This window comes from Camelina sativa, chromosome 16, assembly GCF_000633955.1.
Source record: "Camelina sativa cultivar DH55 chromosome 16, Cs, whole genome shotgun sequence".
Classification (NCBI taxonomy): Eukaryota; Viridiplantae; Streptophyta; class Magnoliopsida; order Brassicales; family Brassicaceae; genus Camelina; species Camelina sativa.
In genome coordinates, this window is record NC_025700.1 from 25724177 (window position 1) to 25740027 (window position 15851).

The following is a 15851-nucleotide window of genomic DNA, read 5'->3' on the forward strand; positions in this document are numbered from 1 at the left end:
TGATTTGAGCTAAAGATGAAAACTGTGCAGGATGGAGTCGTTTTTGTGCTCTCGGGCTTTGTTAACCCTGAGAGGAGCACACTTAGATCACAGGCCTTGGCAATGGGAGCCACATATCAACCTGACTGGAACTCTGACTCTACGTTGTTGATTTGTGCTTTTCCTAACACTCCCAAGTTCCGTCAGGTCGAAACTAACTGTGGAACAATAGTCTCGAAGGTTACTTTCTTTGACTTTCACAATTTTGTGCCTAGTTGAATTTCTCCTTTTCTTTATTTCTTATGTTTTAACCGTCTTCAGGAATGGATAACCGAGAGTTATACGCAGAAGAAGTTGGTGGGTATTGAGCAATACCTTATGCATGCTGGAAAACCATGGAGGAAAAGTAGTGTTCCTCAAGATGCTATCCGAGGTAACAGAAATATATTGGAAAGGCTTTTTAGATGGAATCTTTGATAACTATTTACTGTCTCCAGAGGTTCATAAATATCACCTTGTTTTAAGGTTGATGTATGACTAAATGATGAACAAGAGATTAGCTTTTCTTATTACCCTGGTTCATTTATATGTTCAAGTTGACCTTGTGAAGCTTAATTGATTGTATTCCAGAAAAGAGCGAACAACTTTCTAAAAAACCAGAGAAGCAAGCAGAGAAAAAACCAGAAACAAGGGGAACACCGTCTACCTCATCCAAGGTATGTTTAAGCTTCCCCCGTTAGACCCTAACAAGATTTTGGTTAACCAAAAGAAACTTCAGTTTGCTCCAGTCATGATGTTTTGACTGTTTATTTCTGTATCTTTGCAGAATAGATCAGCTTGCAATCTTGTGAAAGAGCCATTTTCTGTTACGGAGGTGAAGAATTGGGCCAGGGATGACCTAACTGAAACCATCTCATGGTTAGAAAGTCAGGAGGAGAAAGTAAGGGGCATTATTCATGATCTTCCAAAGCACATGTCTTTTTTTGTTTATTTTTTTTGGTTTCTGTTAGGCTAAAACCTTTGTAACAGCCAGAACCAGGCGAAATCAAGCGAATAGCTGCTGAAGGAGTCTTAACCTGTTTACAAGACGCCATAGATTCTCTTGAACAGAAGCAGGTTGATCTCTCTGAACAGTACTAGCTTTAAAAAATGTTCTTCCTCTTTGCATTTGTTAAACTATCAGTTTCTTTGAGAAGATTGTTGTTATAATCAAAGCGTCTGAATTTACTCCTCGAATGTTCTTAATTTTAGGACATTGGATCAGTTACAGAGCTATGGAGCTTTGTCCCTCGTGTAGTGAAGGAGCTTGGAAAGATCGAGTCGTCTTCTAAAAAAGAAAACTCCACAGCTTCAAAGGAAGAACTTTGCAAAAAAGCAAAGTCGTGGAAAAAGATCTACGAGGCTGAGCTAGTAAAACCGGACGAAGATGAATCATCAGGAACAAAAAGCAGAGAGACCTCTCGGGTTGCTGCTACTGGCTATGACAGTGACGAGACCGTTGAAATGTCGGAAGAAGAGATCGAATTTGCTTATAGGAACGTTTCTTTAGAGTCTCATTAGTTCAGACTTGTTTCATTTTTTTTTTGCATATGGAAAGCACGAGACGTCTGGTTTATTCAGTTTGTTCGGTTCGAGGAGAATGTAGCTGATTGAAACTTATCCGGTCTGCGTGGTTAATGCTGGTTTGGATTCGGTTTAATCGGTTGCAGTTAAGTGGGTTTAAATTTGATTTTACACTATTTTATCGTCGATGATGATATATGAATTGATCGGTTAAATAAATTTTTGATTTATTTGGTCAATTAGGCTGAGTCTAAGATGTCTCTCCAAATTTAACCGGTTTGGTTATATCCAATTTTCATAACTGGTCTAAGATCGGACAAACCAATATAAACCGGAAATATGTAACCGATATGGTTAGGATAGATGAAAAGGATTGAAGAAAAGACCCTAATTTGTTATACCTTATTGGGTTTTTGTATAGAGAGAGTTTGTGCCTTCTTTGTTTCGCAGTAGGGTTGAAGCGGATAGTACGCCACCTCTCTCTCTCTCTCTCTGCCTATCAAAGTCGCGAAGAAGAACCTCTTCTTCTACTTCTTCTTCGTCCCGAGCTTCTCCCAGTAGCGCAACATAATGGGGGCTTCGCTTCCTACCAAAGAGGCCAACCTATTCAAGCTCATCGTCGTATGTTCCGATTTCCCTCTGTTTATCTCTCAGTTTTTGTTTTGTCTACCTTGTCTTAAAAACATGCGATTGTGATTCTTCTAGTCAGCGTAAATTGGATTACGATGAGTTTTATCTGCTCTGTTAAACCCTAAAATTTATTGTTAACCGTCAATGTATTGGGTCAATTCAATAGTTGACATGTGAAGTAAAACTGTGTGCCTTAAAATTCATCTAATGTTAATTTGATGTACCAAAGTTCTTAGCTACAATTACTTTGACTACTGTTAGACCTTGATTGCTTCTGAGCTTCTTTAGTCGCCTAGGATCTTTGACACTTGCTGAGATTGAGACCTGGTCGAGTTTTAAGCTCACAGAGTCTTAATTTACTTTTTCTACTCTTTATCTAGTCAACATGGTTCTGTGGGTTATCTTTCAGTAGTGTTATATATGATTATGCCTCTAGCAATTTGCTGTTACCACAAACATATTTTGGCACTAAGTAAAAGCTCCTCCGGTTCTTCTCACACTTGCTCGAAAGTCTACTTTAGCTTAGGGTTTTGGTTTTTACCAGTATATTGTTCGACCTACTTTGAATAGTTCACGTTTTATTTTATTTTAATGTATTTTCCTGAGGTGTTTTAGTAAATATATCATCATTCTGATTTCTGAGTGATCTCATAATGCAGAAATCATATGAGACTAAGCAGTACAAGAAAGGACTGAAGGCAGCTGATGCCATATTAAAAAAGTTTCCTGATCATGGAGGTGACTTGTATTCTATCACTCTTACACTCTCCTTCCATCTTTTGTGGTTTAGTGTTATTATCTCATTGTCCTAAAATGAAACGACTTGTTGGTCTACTAGTTTCTTGGCAGTCTTGTCTCTAATTTATGAATTTGTTCCTTAATAAAGCAAATAAATTAATTTCTTAGTCTTAGGCAGTTGTGTATGATCATGTACTGATGAAAACGGAAATGCTGGTATTGTTTGTTTCGTTAGTTGAGATCTGTTATGCTTTGTGTTAAACACAGTTTTTGCTTCTGCTGAATGGTTCTGTTTTTACTGCATCATTCTTCAACCCTTCAGTTGTCCTTTTCCTTCTTTTAAGACTTCTCGCTTTTAATTTCTATGAATACCAGAGACTTTATCGATGAAAGGACTGACTCTAAACTGTATGGACCGCAAAACTGAAGCATATGAGCTTGTTCGGCTTGGAGTGAAGGTTCGAATATGCTCTACAATAATCACAACCTCATTCCTTAGTTTCCAGACATGGTATGCTCTTTCAGGGTAACATAAGATTTTTATACTTTCTTTTTCACGCAGAATGATATCAAAAGTCATGTTTGCTGGCACGTGCTTGGTCTTCTTTACCGGTCAGACAGAGAGTATAGAGAGGCCATCAAATGCTATCGAAATGCCCTTCGAATAGATCCTGATAACCTTGAAATACTCAGAGACCTCTCACTCTTACAGGTAATTATGGGGAAGAAATCGATTTAGGTTAGGTGTACAAATTTTTCTCAAAGCTGATGGCAATTCTTATTTTCTTACCGTTACTTTGTGTAAGCTTGTTCCTTGATTAATCTCTGTTGATGCTTTAACAGTTTATCATATTGTTTCTTTTCTTATTTCTAGGCACAAATGCGTGACTTATCCGGTTTTGTTGAGACCAGGCAACAGCTTTTGACTTTAAAGCCTAATCACCGAATGAACTGGATCGGCTTTGCAGTCTCCCAGCATTTAAACGCAAAGTATGGTCTTTGACCCCTTAAATCTAAATATGTTGCTTCACTTTACTCAATTGAATGGAATGCTAGTTTTCCTTCTTTGAACTATTTGCTAGCTGGTTAATGTGCTGGTATATCCATACGATTTGCAATTGTAGTCTTGAACACTTAAGGAGCAAATGGCGTATGCCTTTGTTTGGACGCATCGTACATCATTTTTAGGAAATAATATACCAATAAACATTCAGTAGAATTTTGTGAGCTTTATTCTTTTGACTCGTAAAAGCTTCCCATATATATCAACCTAACCTCTTAACTTGTTTTATCTTTTCTGAAACCAGTGCTTCGAAAGCTGTTNTGTTTTGTCTACCTTGTCTTAAAAACATGCGATTGTGATTCTTCTAGTCAGCGTAAATTGGATTACGATGAGTTTTATCTGCTCTGTTAAACCCTAAAATTTATTGTTAACCGTCAATGTATTGGGTCAATTCAATAGTTGACATGTGAAGTAAAACTGTGTGCCTTAAAATTCATCTAATGTTAATTTGATGTACCAAAGTTCTTAGCTACAATTACTTTGACTACTGTTAGACCTTGATTGCTTCTGAGCTTCTTTAGTCGCCTAGGATCTTTGACACTTGCTGAGATTGAGACCTGGTCGAGTTTTAAGCTCACAGAGTCTTAATTTACTTTTTCTACTCTTTATCTAGTCAACATGGTTCTGTGGGTTATCTTTCAGTAGTGTTATATATGATTATGCCTCTAGCAATTTGCTGTTACCACAAACATATTTTGGCACTAAGTAAAAGCTCCTCCGGTTCTTCTCACACTTGCTCGAAAGTCTACTTTAGCTTAGGGTTTTGGTTTTTACCAGTATATTGTTCGACCTACTTTGAATAGTTCACGTTTTATTTTATTTTAATGTATTTTCCTGAGGTGTTTTAGTAAATATATCATCATTCTGATTTCTGAGTGATCTCATAATGCAGAAATCATATGAGACTAAGCAGTACAAGAAAGGACTGAAGGCAGCTGATGCCATATTAAAAAAGTTTCCTGATCATGGAGGTGACTTGTATTCTATCACTCTTACACTCTCCTTCCATCTTTTGTGGTTTAGTGTTATTATCTCATTGTCCTAAAATGAAACGACTTGTTGGTCTACTAGTTTCTTGGCAGTCTTGTCTCTAATTTATGAATTTGTTCCTTAATAAAGCAAATAAATTAATTTCTTAGTCTTAGGCAGTTGTGTATGATCATGTACTGATGAAAACGGAAATGCTGGTATTGTTTGTTTCGTTAGTTGAGATCTGTTATGCTTTGTGTTAAACACAGTTTTTGCTTCTGCTGAATGGTTCTGTTTTTACTGCATCATTCTTCAACCCTTCAGTTGTCCTTTTCCTTCTTTTAAGACTTCTCGCTTTTAATTTCTATGAATACCAGAGACTTTATCGATGAAAGGACTGACTCTAAACTGTATGGACCGCAAAACTGAAGCATATGAGCTTGTTCGGCTTGGAGTGAAGGTTCGAATATGCTCTACAATAATCACAACCTCATTCCTTAGTTTCCAGACATGGTATGCTCTTTCAGGGTAACATAAGATTTTTATACTTTCTTTTTCACGCAGAATGATATCAAAAGTCATGTTTGCTGGCACGTGCTTGGTCTTCTTTACCGGTCAGACAGAGAGTATAGAGAGGCCATCAAATGCTATCGAAATGCCCTTCGAATAGATCCTGATAACCTTGAAATACTCAGAGACCTCTCACTCTTACAGGTAATTATGGGGAAGAAATCGATTTAGGTTAGGTGTACAAATTTTTCTCAAAGCTGATGGCAATTCTTATTTTCTTACCGTTACTTTGTGTAAGCTTGTTCCTTGATTAATCTCTGTTGATGCTTTAACAGTTTATCATATTGTTTCTTTTCTTATTTCTAGGCACAAATGCGTGACTTATCCGGTTTTGTTGAGACCAGGCAACAGCTTTTGACTTTAAAGCCTAATCACCGAATGAACTGGATCGGCTTTGCAGTCTCCCAGCATTTAAACGCAAAGTATGGTCTTTGACCCCTTAAATCTAAATATGTTGCTTCACTTTACTCAATTGAATGGAATGCTAGTTTTCCTTCTTTGAACTATTTGCTAGCTGGTTAATGTGCTGGTATATCCATACGATTTGCAATTGTAGTCTTGAACACTTAAGGAGCAAATGGCGTATGCCTTTGTTTGGACGCATCGTACATCATTTTTAGGAAATAATATACCAATAAACATTCAGTAGAATTTTGTGAGCTTTATTCTTTTGACTCGTAAAAGCTTCCCATATATATCAACCTAACCTCTTAACTTGTTTTATCTTTTCTGAAACCAGTGCTTCGAAAGCTGTTGAAATTTTGGAAGCTTATGAAGGTACCTTAGAGGATGATTATCCTCCTGAGAACGAGCTAATCGAACATACTGAAATGATTCTTTACAAGGTATCAAGCAGAAATTTTACAAGTATCATACCTTGATTGTAGTCTTTCTAGTTTTTATTCCCTGAAAAATCATGCTTACCGTAAACTGGTTTCATACATTTATCTCTGAATGAAAATACCAAAAGTTCAAGTTGGTTGGTAAAAGTATGACTTACTGCTTGAATCATACATGTTTGAAACATACATGTATTCCTTCGTCGAGAAGTGTTTAATATGAACCTTGCAACGTCTCCACTTCTCTGTTTGAGGAACCTACATTTGGCAACAGTTTTGATATCTGTAGCTGCAGAAAATCACAGCTGGATTTTTCTTTCCTTCCAGGTTTCCTTGCTTGAGGAGAGTGGTTCNCCTTCGAATAGATCCTGATAACCTTGAAATACTCAGAGACCTCTCACTCTTACAGGTAATTATGGGGAAGAAATCGATTTAGGTTAGGTGTACAAATTTTTCTCAAAGCTGATGGCAATTCTTATTTTCTTACCGTTACTTTGTGTAAGCTTGTTCCTTGATTAATCTCTGTTGATGCTTTAACAGTTTATCATATTGTTTCTTTTCTTATTTCTAGGCACAAATGCGTGACTTATCCGGTTTTGTTGAGACCAGGCAACAGCTTTTGACTTTAAAGCCTAATCACCGAATGAACTGGATCGGCTTTGCAGTCTCCCAGCATTTAAACGCAAAGTATGGTCTTTGACCCCTTAAATCTAAATATGTTGCTTCACTTTACTCAATTGAATGGAATGCTAGTTTTCCTTCTTTGAACTATTTGCTAGCTGGTTAATGTGCTGGTATATCCATACGATTTGCAATTGTAGTCTTGAACACTTAAGGAGCAAATGGCGTATGCCTTTGTTTGGACGCATCGTACATCATTTTTAGGAAATAATATACCAATAAACATTCAGTAGAATTTTGTGAGCTTTATTCTTTTGACTCGTAAAAGCTTCCCATATATATCAACCTAACCTCTTAACTTGTTTTATCTTTTCTGAAACCAGTGCTTCGAAAGCTGTTGAAATTTTGGAAGCTTATGAAGGTACCTTAGAGGATGATTATCCTCCTGAGAACGAGCTAATCGAACATACTGAAATGATTCTTTACAAGGTATCAAGCAGAAATTTTACAAGTATCATACCTTGATTGTAGTCTTTCTAGTTTTTATTCCCTGAAAAATCATGCTTACCGTAAACTGGTTTCATACATTTATCTCTGAATGAAAATACCAAAAGTTCAAGTTGGTTGGTAAAAGTATGACTTACTGCTTGAATCATACATGTTTGAAACATACATGTATTCCTTCGTCGAGAAGTGTTTAATATGAACCTTGCAACGTCTCCACTTCTCTGTTTGAGGAACCTACATTTGGCAACAGTTTTGATATCTGTAGCTGCAGAAAATCACAGCTGGATTTTTCTTTCCTTCCAGGTTTCCTTGCTTGAGGAGAGTGGTTCTTTTGACAAAGCTCTTGAAGAGTTGCACAAAAAAGAGCCGAAAATAGTAAGTTCATAAAACTTATAGTGCAATATATTTGGATTCATAGGATACACACATAGTAAATTTAACATTTCTCGTTTGGTTGTTTCCAGGTTGATAAATTGTCTTACAAAGAACAAGAGGTATCTCTTTTGTCAAAGCTTGGTCATCTAGAAGAAGCCACTAAACTCTACAGGGTTTTGCTTTCCATGAACCCTGACAATTACAGGTTTTTTACGTTGCACTTCAAGTCATTCAAGAACGATTAGCTGTATATTTTTCGTTTTTCTCTATTGTCACATCTATTCGCTCTGCTTCATTAATTTTAGCATACAATTGACTGTCCGTACCTTTGACATTCTCAAAGGCTTCTATATATTTTTGGGCACTGTCAATTTTTCTAAACAAATAAAAGTGCATTCCTCATTTTTTCAGATATTATGAAGGCCTCCAAAAATGCCTTGGATTATATTCAGAATGTGGTCAATATTCTTCCGACCAGATTGAGAAGTTAAATGCCTTGTACCAGTCTCTAAGTGAGCAGTACACTAGGTCATCCGCTGTTAAGGTGAGATAAGGCATATGAGTGCCTGTTGGTCATACATATTCTAAAATTCTTCTACCTCATAGGGAACTTACTGGCTAGCCAGTTTACACTCGTCCGATAAGTTTTGGTCGCTGATACGTGAAATTCGAAAAGTGGGGATAAGTTATTTACTTATTTTCTATATTCTCATTTCAGAGGATACCACTGGATTTTCTGCAAGATGAAAACTTTAAGGAGGCCGTAGCAAACTACATTAAACCTCTATTGACAAAGGTATCTTTTCGTGCCCTTGAGTCTCTTTGTTTTGACATTTCTCTTATAAACAGGTTTTTATATGTCTTGATACTTGTCTCAGGGTGTTCCTTCATTATTTTCTGATCTGTCTTCTCTGTATGACCACCCTCGCAAGGTTAGTTTCACTGCTTTGTCCTGGAGCATGCTGTCTCCAATTTCATTGATCTGGCTTCACCATACTTTTCTATATATGTTCTAATACTTATTTTGTTTTCCAGCCTGATATATTGGAGCAGTTAGTTGTTGAGATGGAACATTCGATTAGGACTACCGGAAGTTACCCTGGAAGGTATACAACTGAATTCATTACTGAAGTAGTCACTGATTTTTCATCATCCAATATATTTACTATATACAAAAGCAACGCTGAAATGTTATTAAAGTTAGTGATGATCAGTCCATTCTTTTGTTTAATTCTTAATTGATGCAGTGATGTGAAAGAGCCTCCTTCCACACTATTGTGGACATTGTTTTTCTTGGCTCAGGTTGACTGTTGCTACTACTGTCTTAATTCTCTTAATAAATTAACAATTTGACGTTTGATGTTTTGTGTGTGTTTATTGTAATACATTTTCTTCTTTTCAAAATTCAGCATTATGACAAGCGTGGTCAATATGATGTTGCAATCTATAAAATTGACGAAGCCATTGCTCATACGCCGACAGTTATTGATCTGTACTCCGTTAAGGTATCCCTGTTTATCATGGCCAAAAATCCTTTCATAAGTTTTTAATCCGTCAGTTTGTAGTATGTCACTATCGCTGCTTGCACTATGTATGGAGACACATTTTCAAAACTTATTTGACTGGGTGGTTGGGTTTTTATTTCTTTAGTTATTGCGATTGGGTTATCAGAATTTGTCTGATGTCTGCACACTGTGTATCAGGTTATCTTTTTGTATGAGGATGTTCTTGTTTCTTCTTAACGCTTGTACTTGTTTCTCTCAACAGAGCCGAATAATGAAGCATGCAGGAGATTTGACTGCCGCTGCTGCACTTGCCGATGAAGCTAGAGGCATGGACCTAGCAGATCGCTATATAAACAGTGAATGCGTTAAGCGTATGTTGCAAGCTGATCAGGTTTTACATCTCGGTTTTGTATTATATTGTTATGGTTATATCTTTTGACGTTAAGCCTCAATTCTAATTCTCCATTCTGTGAACTTTCCTGTTGAAGGTGCCTTTGGCTGAGAAAACTGCTGTTTTATTTACAAAAGAGGGGGATCAGCTCAACAATCTTCATGACATGCAGTGCATGTGGTATGGCTCTATAGAACCCTGAGTAGTTTTGCATATGTATAATTGACCAGTCATATATCTTCCTAATGGCTGTCTTTTTATCTTATTTTGTTAAAGGTATGATCTTGCATCTGGGGATAGTTACTTCCGCCAGGGTGATCTTGGACGTGCTCTCAAGAAGTTTTTGGCTGTGGAGAAGCACTATGCTGACATTTCTGAAGATCAATTTGATTTCCACTCATATTGCTTAAGAAAAATGACGTTGCGTTCATATGTTGACATGCTTAAATTCCAAGACCGATTACACTCATTCCCATATTTCCACAAAGCAGCAATCAGAGCAATCAGGTGAACTATTTGTTGCATAAATGTAATCTAGCGACAGTATCTACTGTGTGGATGCATGAATAGGTTCCATTTAACTGTAGTTTCATTTACCTCTCGGCCTGATGTTCAGGTGCTACCTGAAATTGCATGACTCTCCCAAGTCAACTGCTGAAGAAGATGAAATGTCAAAGTTGGCTCCTGCTCAAAAGAAGAAAATCAAGAAGCAGAAAAAGGCAGAAGCCCGAGCTAAGAAAGTAGGTGTTTTTCAGTGTTTTGAAGAGTGAATTGACACTAAGATGGCTTAAGAGTGTTCTTCTTCGTTTCAGGAAGCTGAGAGTAAGAGTGAAGAATCAACTGCCGGTGGTGCCTCTAAGTCTGGCAAACGAAATGTGAAACCTGTAGATCCAGATCCTCATGGACAGAAGTTAATTCAGGTTGTTGTTTGCTTCATTTGCATGATCTTAATCGTCACCGCAGCTGTATCATGAATCTTTACTTTAATATGGCTAACTAAAGAACTTAATCTTTACAGGTTGAAGAGCCAATGGCAGAGGCTTCAAAGTACTTGAGACTACTCCAGACTCATTCACCTAATTCGTTGGAGACGCATCTACTTTCCTTTGAGGTCAATATGAGAAAACAGAAGATTATACGTGCATTCCAGGTAACTGATTTAGTTCCTTATTCAAGCTATCATGTTTCTTCCGTTTTTTTTTTTTGGTGCAAAGGATCTATCATGTTTTTTATAGTATACTTTTTCCAAGTATTCTAACGGCTTTCCTCTCATTTTTTCATTCTTCAGGCGGTCAAGCAATTGCTTATATTGGATGCGGAGAACCCTGATTCACATCGTTCCTTGGTATGAAATCTGTGCAACATGTGATGTTTTAAGGAGTAGTTTAGTAATTTAAAGGACAGAAGGGATTATAATGTTTGCCCTTTAAGAGTTATATGTTTGTGGCTTATACTTTTGAATTTTGATGACAGGTTAAATTCTTTCTCAAGACAGGATCGACAAGTGCTCCAACGACTGCAGCTGAGAAACTTCGTTGGAGTTTCCTAGAGGCGGAGCGGCCATCAATCAGGTGACTACTTGAACTATTATCCAATCTGACTGTTACTTTTGTATTTCACATGTGTGATAAATTATCTATTCGTTTGCATTCTAGTCAATTGCAGAATAAATCACTAATGGAGGCAAACAAAGAGTTTCTTGGTAGACACGAAGGTGCAAATCAAATTGATTACATTTACTCTCACGGAGAGATTACACTGTCTGATATTTAAGATGGTAACATTTGCATTTAACTACGCAGATTCTTTGGTGCACAGAGCTGCATACGCAGAAATGCTGTACCTTTTAGATCCAAGCAAGAAAACCGAGGCTATCAAAATAATTGAAGACTCAACCAATAAAGTGGTTCAAACGTAATGCTCCATCAAACACATATATACCTTATTATGATTCCTTGATCTCTGTTTTTTTGGTATGTTTAACATCGGTTGTCCATGTTCAGAAATGGAGCTCCAGGACCAGCAAGAGAATGGAAACTCAAAGACTGTATAGCCATTCATAAGCTCCTAGACACAGTTCTCCTCGACTCGGAAGCTGCCGCCAGTAAGCATTAAACATCTTTACTGTACTCTCTGCACCAATATTGCTTATCTGCGAGTGCATTTTGATTTATTGCGTCTGGTTGGTTTTATGAACACATCAGCACACTTTCATGATAGTAAAGTCCTTAGGGTTTAGAAGTATTAAGTTGCTTTGAAGTGATAAGCCGGGTGTTGGGTACAATTTGCAGGATGGAAATCACGCTGCGCCGAGTATTTTCCCTGTTCAACTCACTTTGAAGGCAAACGTAGCTCAGTGATGCCTTATTCAGTGTACAACTCATCTCGTAAGAGCAATGAGAATGGTGACATGCCAAACCATCCAATGGGTCAGACTGAGTTGAGCGACGGACAACTCTCATTGAAGAATCTCTCAATCTCAACCTGAAGGACCTCTTAGTTATCAAATAAGAAGCAAAAGCAACCCAGGAGATAATTTACAAAAGATGGAATGAGATCCATTCTTTCAGACCCGAGAATCAAACTTGAGATTTAGTGAATCTTTCGCAGAGGTGTGGAGTTTGTAACATGCCAAATGTGTATAATTGTTTTTCTATACAAGGCTGGGTTTCAAAGTTTGAAGAACAAATGCCACAAAGAGTCTTGTCTTCTTTTTCCGTTTTATTTCCCTCTCGAGTCTCTACTACACTTTCTTTAAGAGGATACTTCTAGCTTTTTTACTGTTGTACCCTTTTTAACCCTTTTTTTTTTGTTTTTCGGTTTCTCCGCATTATTTAATTTCCCCACTACAAACATCTGTTTAAGCTTCTTGACATATCTGAAAATTTTTGATTTGATGAGCGTGGTGTTACATTTTTTTTTCTGGTCACACTTTTTTCTTATCTACGTTCTTTCATATGCTTGCATTAGCACATTATTTGAAATTTTATTGATTTGGAAAGTTACATCTCATCAACAAACAAAATGAATAAACAGCAACTCAACTATACAAGTTTTGAAGTCTATACACATCGAAGACTGCTGGGATCATCTCTCTCTCTCTCTCTCTCTCTCTCTCTCTCTCTCTCTCTCTCTCTCCTTGCCTCAGCTTTTTGTCTATGAGGAAGCACTGCTGCTTTCTCCGACCTCATTTTTACAGAGAGGGCAAGTCGCATTGATTTTAAGCCATTTATCTACACAGTCTACATGGAAGACATGTGAGCATGGCAGCTCTCTTACATCTTCGTCATCTCCATATCTAGTCAAGCAGATGCAACAGCTCTGCAAAACCAAATGCAGACAATAGTTAATAGTTGAACATAGGGCTAACTAGGCACATTGTACTCCTATGTACAATTGACTTAAACTACTACTAAGTCAAATGTGACCACAGCCGACACTAAAGGGATCTGAGTGGTAATTACTTACGGCATCCTCCCCTGATATAAGACGTTTCTTTTGGGATCCCAACAGAAGAAATCCACCTTCACCTTCCTCTGAAAATTCCAAATCATTTCTACTTTTCGATTTGAACCTGTAGACAGGCAGTGAGTTGATGGCCTCTGCAGTGGCTCCTCTAGTTTGTGAGAAGTTTTCTCTAAATCCGAGAACAGAGATTAAGCAAGGCAAACAACAGCATATGGTTGCACATAGTATGAATGGCATTGCATATCCAATGCAACTAAAAGTAAGGAACGCTATACATAACCTGTAGGGCCGAACCAAACAAAAAAAAACATGAGTGTTAAAGAGTTTCAATTATCCATTGAGACATAAGAGCGGATAAAGTGGAGAGGGCGTGTACCTGTACAGTTTAGGAGAATCAGAAGGAGATGAGTGACCTCCAAAAATCCATACATTCCCCACAACAAACCAAACAGCAAAGAAACAATCAATGGCCATCTTGAAGTGGTCCACCAGGCCGTTGAGTCTGCAAGTCACAAACAATTATCAATTTCGATTTCTTAGCAAACCAAACCAATTGTTTCCAAGGCCAATTCAAAAAAAGCTATGCGAATACCTTGTTCTTAAGCTTTCCCTAACTTGATTGTTTCTAGGTGCTGCAGTCGATTCAGTGCCGTTTTCTTCATCTGCTGCTTGAGCAAGTGAGACGGCCGTATAAGGTGTGGACTCTGAAGGGTTATTATTATTGCCGTGAGAAGAGGTAGTAGCACGTTGTGAAGAATCTTGCCCTGTACCTCGGTTATAAGTGCGAAAACGCCAATAGAGAATAGGGAGGGTGGCAATACAGCCAGAAGTATATCCAACGACCCAAGTAAACAACGGCGCTTCCGGATGTTCATCTTTAGCGAGAACCATAACTACTATGGCGGCAACAATTTGAGCCACAGTGACAACTAACTCAACAGAGATCCAAAGGCCAGAATTCAAAGGACTCCTAGGGCGAGCATTGGCATCATCTCCTCTCCTAGAAGAAGTTGTTGATCTCTGCTGAGGAGGAGTCAACGGAGATGGATGGGGCAAGTGTTGTGTGCCACCATTTGATGATGATGATGATGATGATGTTGTCTCTTCTTCAACAAGGTGTGAGCTAACCTGAGGAGTTAAGTCATCGATGGAAGATCTTGATGAAGAAGAGTCGTGGTGGTGGTCAATGCTAGTGATATCAACGATGTGGTCAGGGCTATTGAGGTCCATTAACAAAGGATCTTGATCAGTTTGGGATGTAGTTGGTCGTCCAATGGAAGAAACATCCATCTAAATCCAAGTCGAAAACTGAAGACGCTCCAAATTCTCAGCAAAATATATATCTCCAAAGCGTTAGTGTTCGTTCGTTCACGAAAGACCAATGTAAAGCCGTAACAAGAGCCAGAAGAAGAAAGGGTAAACGGTTCACCTGGTTACAGCACAGAGAAGACCACGAGGAAAGCAAATAGCTTTTAGTATCATCAGAGGAAACCCTAACTCAGTAACAAAAACAAAAAAAATATCCAACTTGGAGTAAGACCCACCAAACAATTTTGACTCTTTCAACTCCATAAAATTCTGATCTTGATGAAAAAAAAACCCAAAACCAAAGAAGAAGAAGAAAAAGAAAAAAAAGCAATCTTTGCATAAAATTAGGGTCCTGAAACACAAATCCGGACTTGGCAAAAAGAATCGAAACTACGAAGAAGAAGAAGAAGAAGAAGAGTCGAAGATATATAGAATGAATTGGTGAAGCTGCGGTCTTTCAATGATTACCAAAAGGTCCAAAATTGAAAAAAGCTGCGGTTGTTGAATTCTTCTTACTAGTTGTAACTTGTGCTCTTCTTCTTCTTCTTCTTCATTCCTCCAGCCTAAAGGACAAAATTATGATTCGGCAGCTGATATTATTTCAGCTTTTGCTTTGGCAGTAATTTGGGAGAAGATAGATAAGAGTGTGATTTAGTTGTTGTCTTGTTGTTTTACTAATACAGTAAGTAATAACACTCTCTCTCTCTCTCTCTCTCATGATTACTTGACTAGATTTCGTTATTGCAATATTCTAAACCGTTGGATCTTCTCTGATCCGACGGTTATATCTTACTCCTTGATTAGAAGGTGCGGCATTCTTCACTTAATTAATTTACCTCATTTAGCTAATTCTCCTGCCTGACAAAATACAAAAACTGGAAAAAGAGATAAGAAAGAAAATAATAAAAAGGGTAAGCATTAAATTGAACGAGTGAAGTCCATATAGAGCCCAGCCCATATGATGTATTCTTGACCCATCACAAGAAATCTGGCTTTGTTTGGGCTTAACTGTGGTAATCATATACTACTAGTTTTTTTTTTTTGTTAAATCATATACTGTAGATAGATTAAGTAGTTTCGCAATTTTTTTATGTGTCACCACTATCATGTTATTGTTAAACTATCCACAAGGTTACAAGGTAAACTACATGACATATACGCATTTTATTCATTTTAAAAAAAAAGGAAAAAAAAAAAGAGCAAATGTCCTTTTAAACATCAAAATCGGAAGAGAAAAGACTAAATAAATCTAAATTATTAACACTCATATCCTCTCACAATGCATCAAATTCATCATTCATTATGTGTACTCTCTCTCAAATGGA

At 37.5% G+C, this 15851-nt stretch overlaps 4 protein-coding genes across 9 annotated transcripts in view; 3 read left to right on the forward strand and 1 right to left on the reverse strand.

The window, feature by feature from the left end:
- The window catches only part of LOC104752481 (DNA-repair protein XRCC1-like), a 3511-nt gene extending 1783 nt beyond the window's left edge, over positions 1-1728 (forward strand). The window contains exons 1-6 of one of the 2 annotated variants that reach the window (XM_010474632.2): positions 9-219; positions 301-412; positions 610-695; positions 806-919; positions 1009-1095; positions 1231-1728. In XM_010474632.2, the coding sequence (XP_010472934.1) occupies positions 16-219; positions 301-412; positions 610-695; positions 806-919; positions 1009-1095; positions 1231-1539 (912 nt within the window). In that variant the 5' untranslated portion in view covers positions 9-15 and the 3' untranslated portion in view covers positions 1540-1728. Of the gene's footprint in view, positions 1-8; positions 220-300; positions 413-609; positions 696-805; positions 920-1008; positions 1096-1230 lie in introns of those variants that run through there. The other variant, XM_019238258.1, reaches the window with a different exon arrangement.
- On the forward strand, positions 1937-4272 carry LOC104754053 (N-alpha-acetyltransferase 16, NatA auxiliary subunit-like). The gene is made up of 6 exons (XM_010476213.2): positions 1937-2163; positions 2832-2910; positions 3286-3368; positions 3473-3622; positions 3785-3900; positions 4218-4272. Exons 1-6 carry the CDS (start codon positions 2113-2115, stop codon positions 4270-4272), a joined length of 534 nt encoding a protein of 177 aa, XP_010474515.1. The 5' UTR covers positions 1937-2112.
- LOC104754054 (N-alpha-acetyltransferase 15, NatA auxiliary subunit-like) lies at positions 4860-12647 on the forward strand. The gene is made up of 28 exons (XM_010476214.1): positions 4860-4944; positions 5320-5402; positions 5507-5656; positions 5819-5934; positions 6252-6357; positions 6641-6760; positions 6923-7038; positions 7356-7461; positions 7783-7854; positions 7944-8059; positions 8266-8398; positions 8573-8650; positions 8733-8786; positions 8890-8960; positions 9102-9156; positions 9264-9359; positions 9622-9750; positions 9848-9930; positions 10027-10257; positions 10367-10490; positions 10563-10670; positions 10769-10900; positions 11039-11095; positions 11224-11321; positions 11406-11464; positions 11553-11664; positions 11754-11854; positions 12042-12647. The coding sequence occupies exons 1-28, from the start codon at positions 4860-4862 to the stop codon at positions 12236-12238; spliced, it is 2988 nt and encodes a 995-aa protein (XP_010474516.1). The 3' UTR covers positions 12239-12647.
- On the reverse strand, positions 12717-15205 carry LOC104752482 (E3 ubiquitin-protein ligase At1g63170-like). 5 transcript variants are annotated; one of them, XM_010474635.2, is made up of 5 exons: positions 15043-15205; positions 13811-14647; positions 13595-13720; positions 13219-13498; positions 12717-13071 (listed from the first exon to the last, which is right to left on the reverse strand). In XM_010474635.2, the coding sequence occupies exons 2-5, from the start codon at positions 14506-14508 to the stop codon at positions 12907-12909; spliced, it is 1269 nt and encodes a 422-aa protein (XP_010472937.1). In that variant the 5' UTR covers positions 14509-14647; positions 15043-15205; the 3' UTR covers positions 12717-12906. The 5 variants fall into 5 exon arrangements, with proteins under 5 accessions (XP_010472937.1, XP_010472939.1, XP_010472936.1 ...); XM_010474637.2 differs by having other exon boundaries at positions 13811-14711; XM_010474634.2 differs by having other exon boundaries at positions 14995-15205.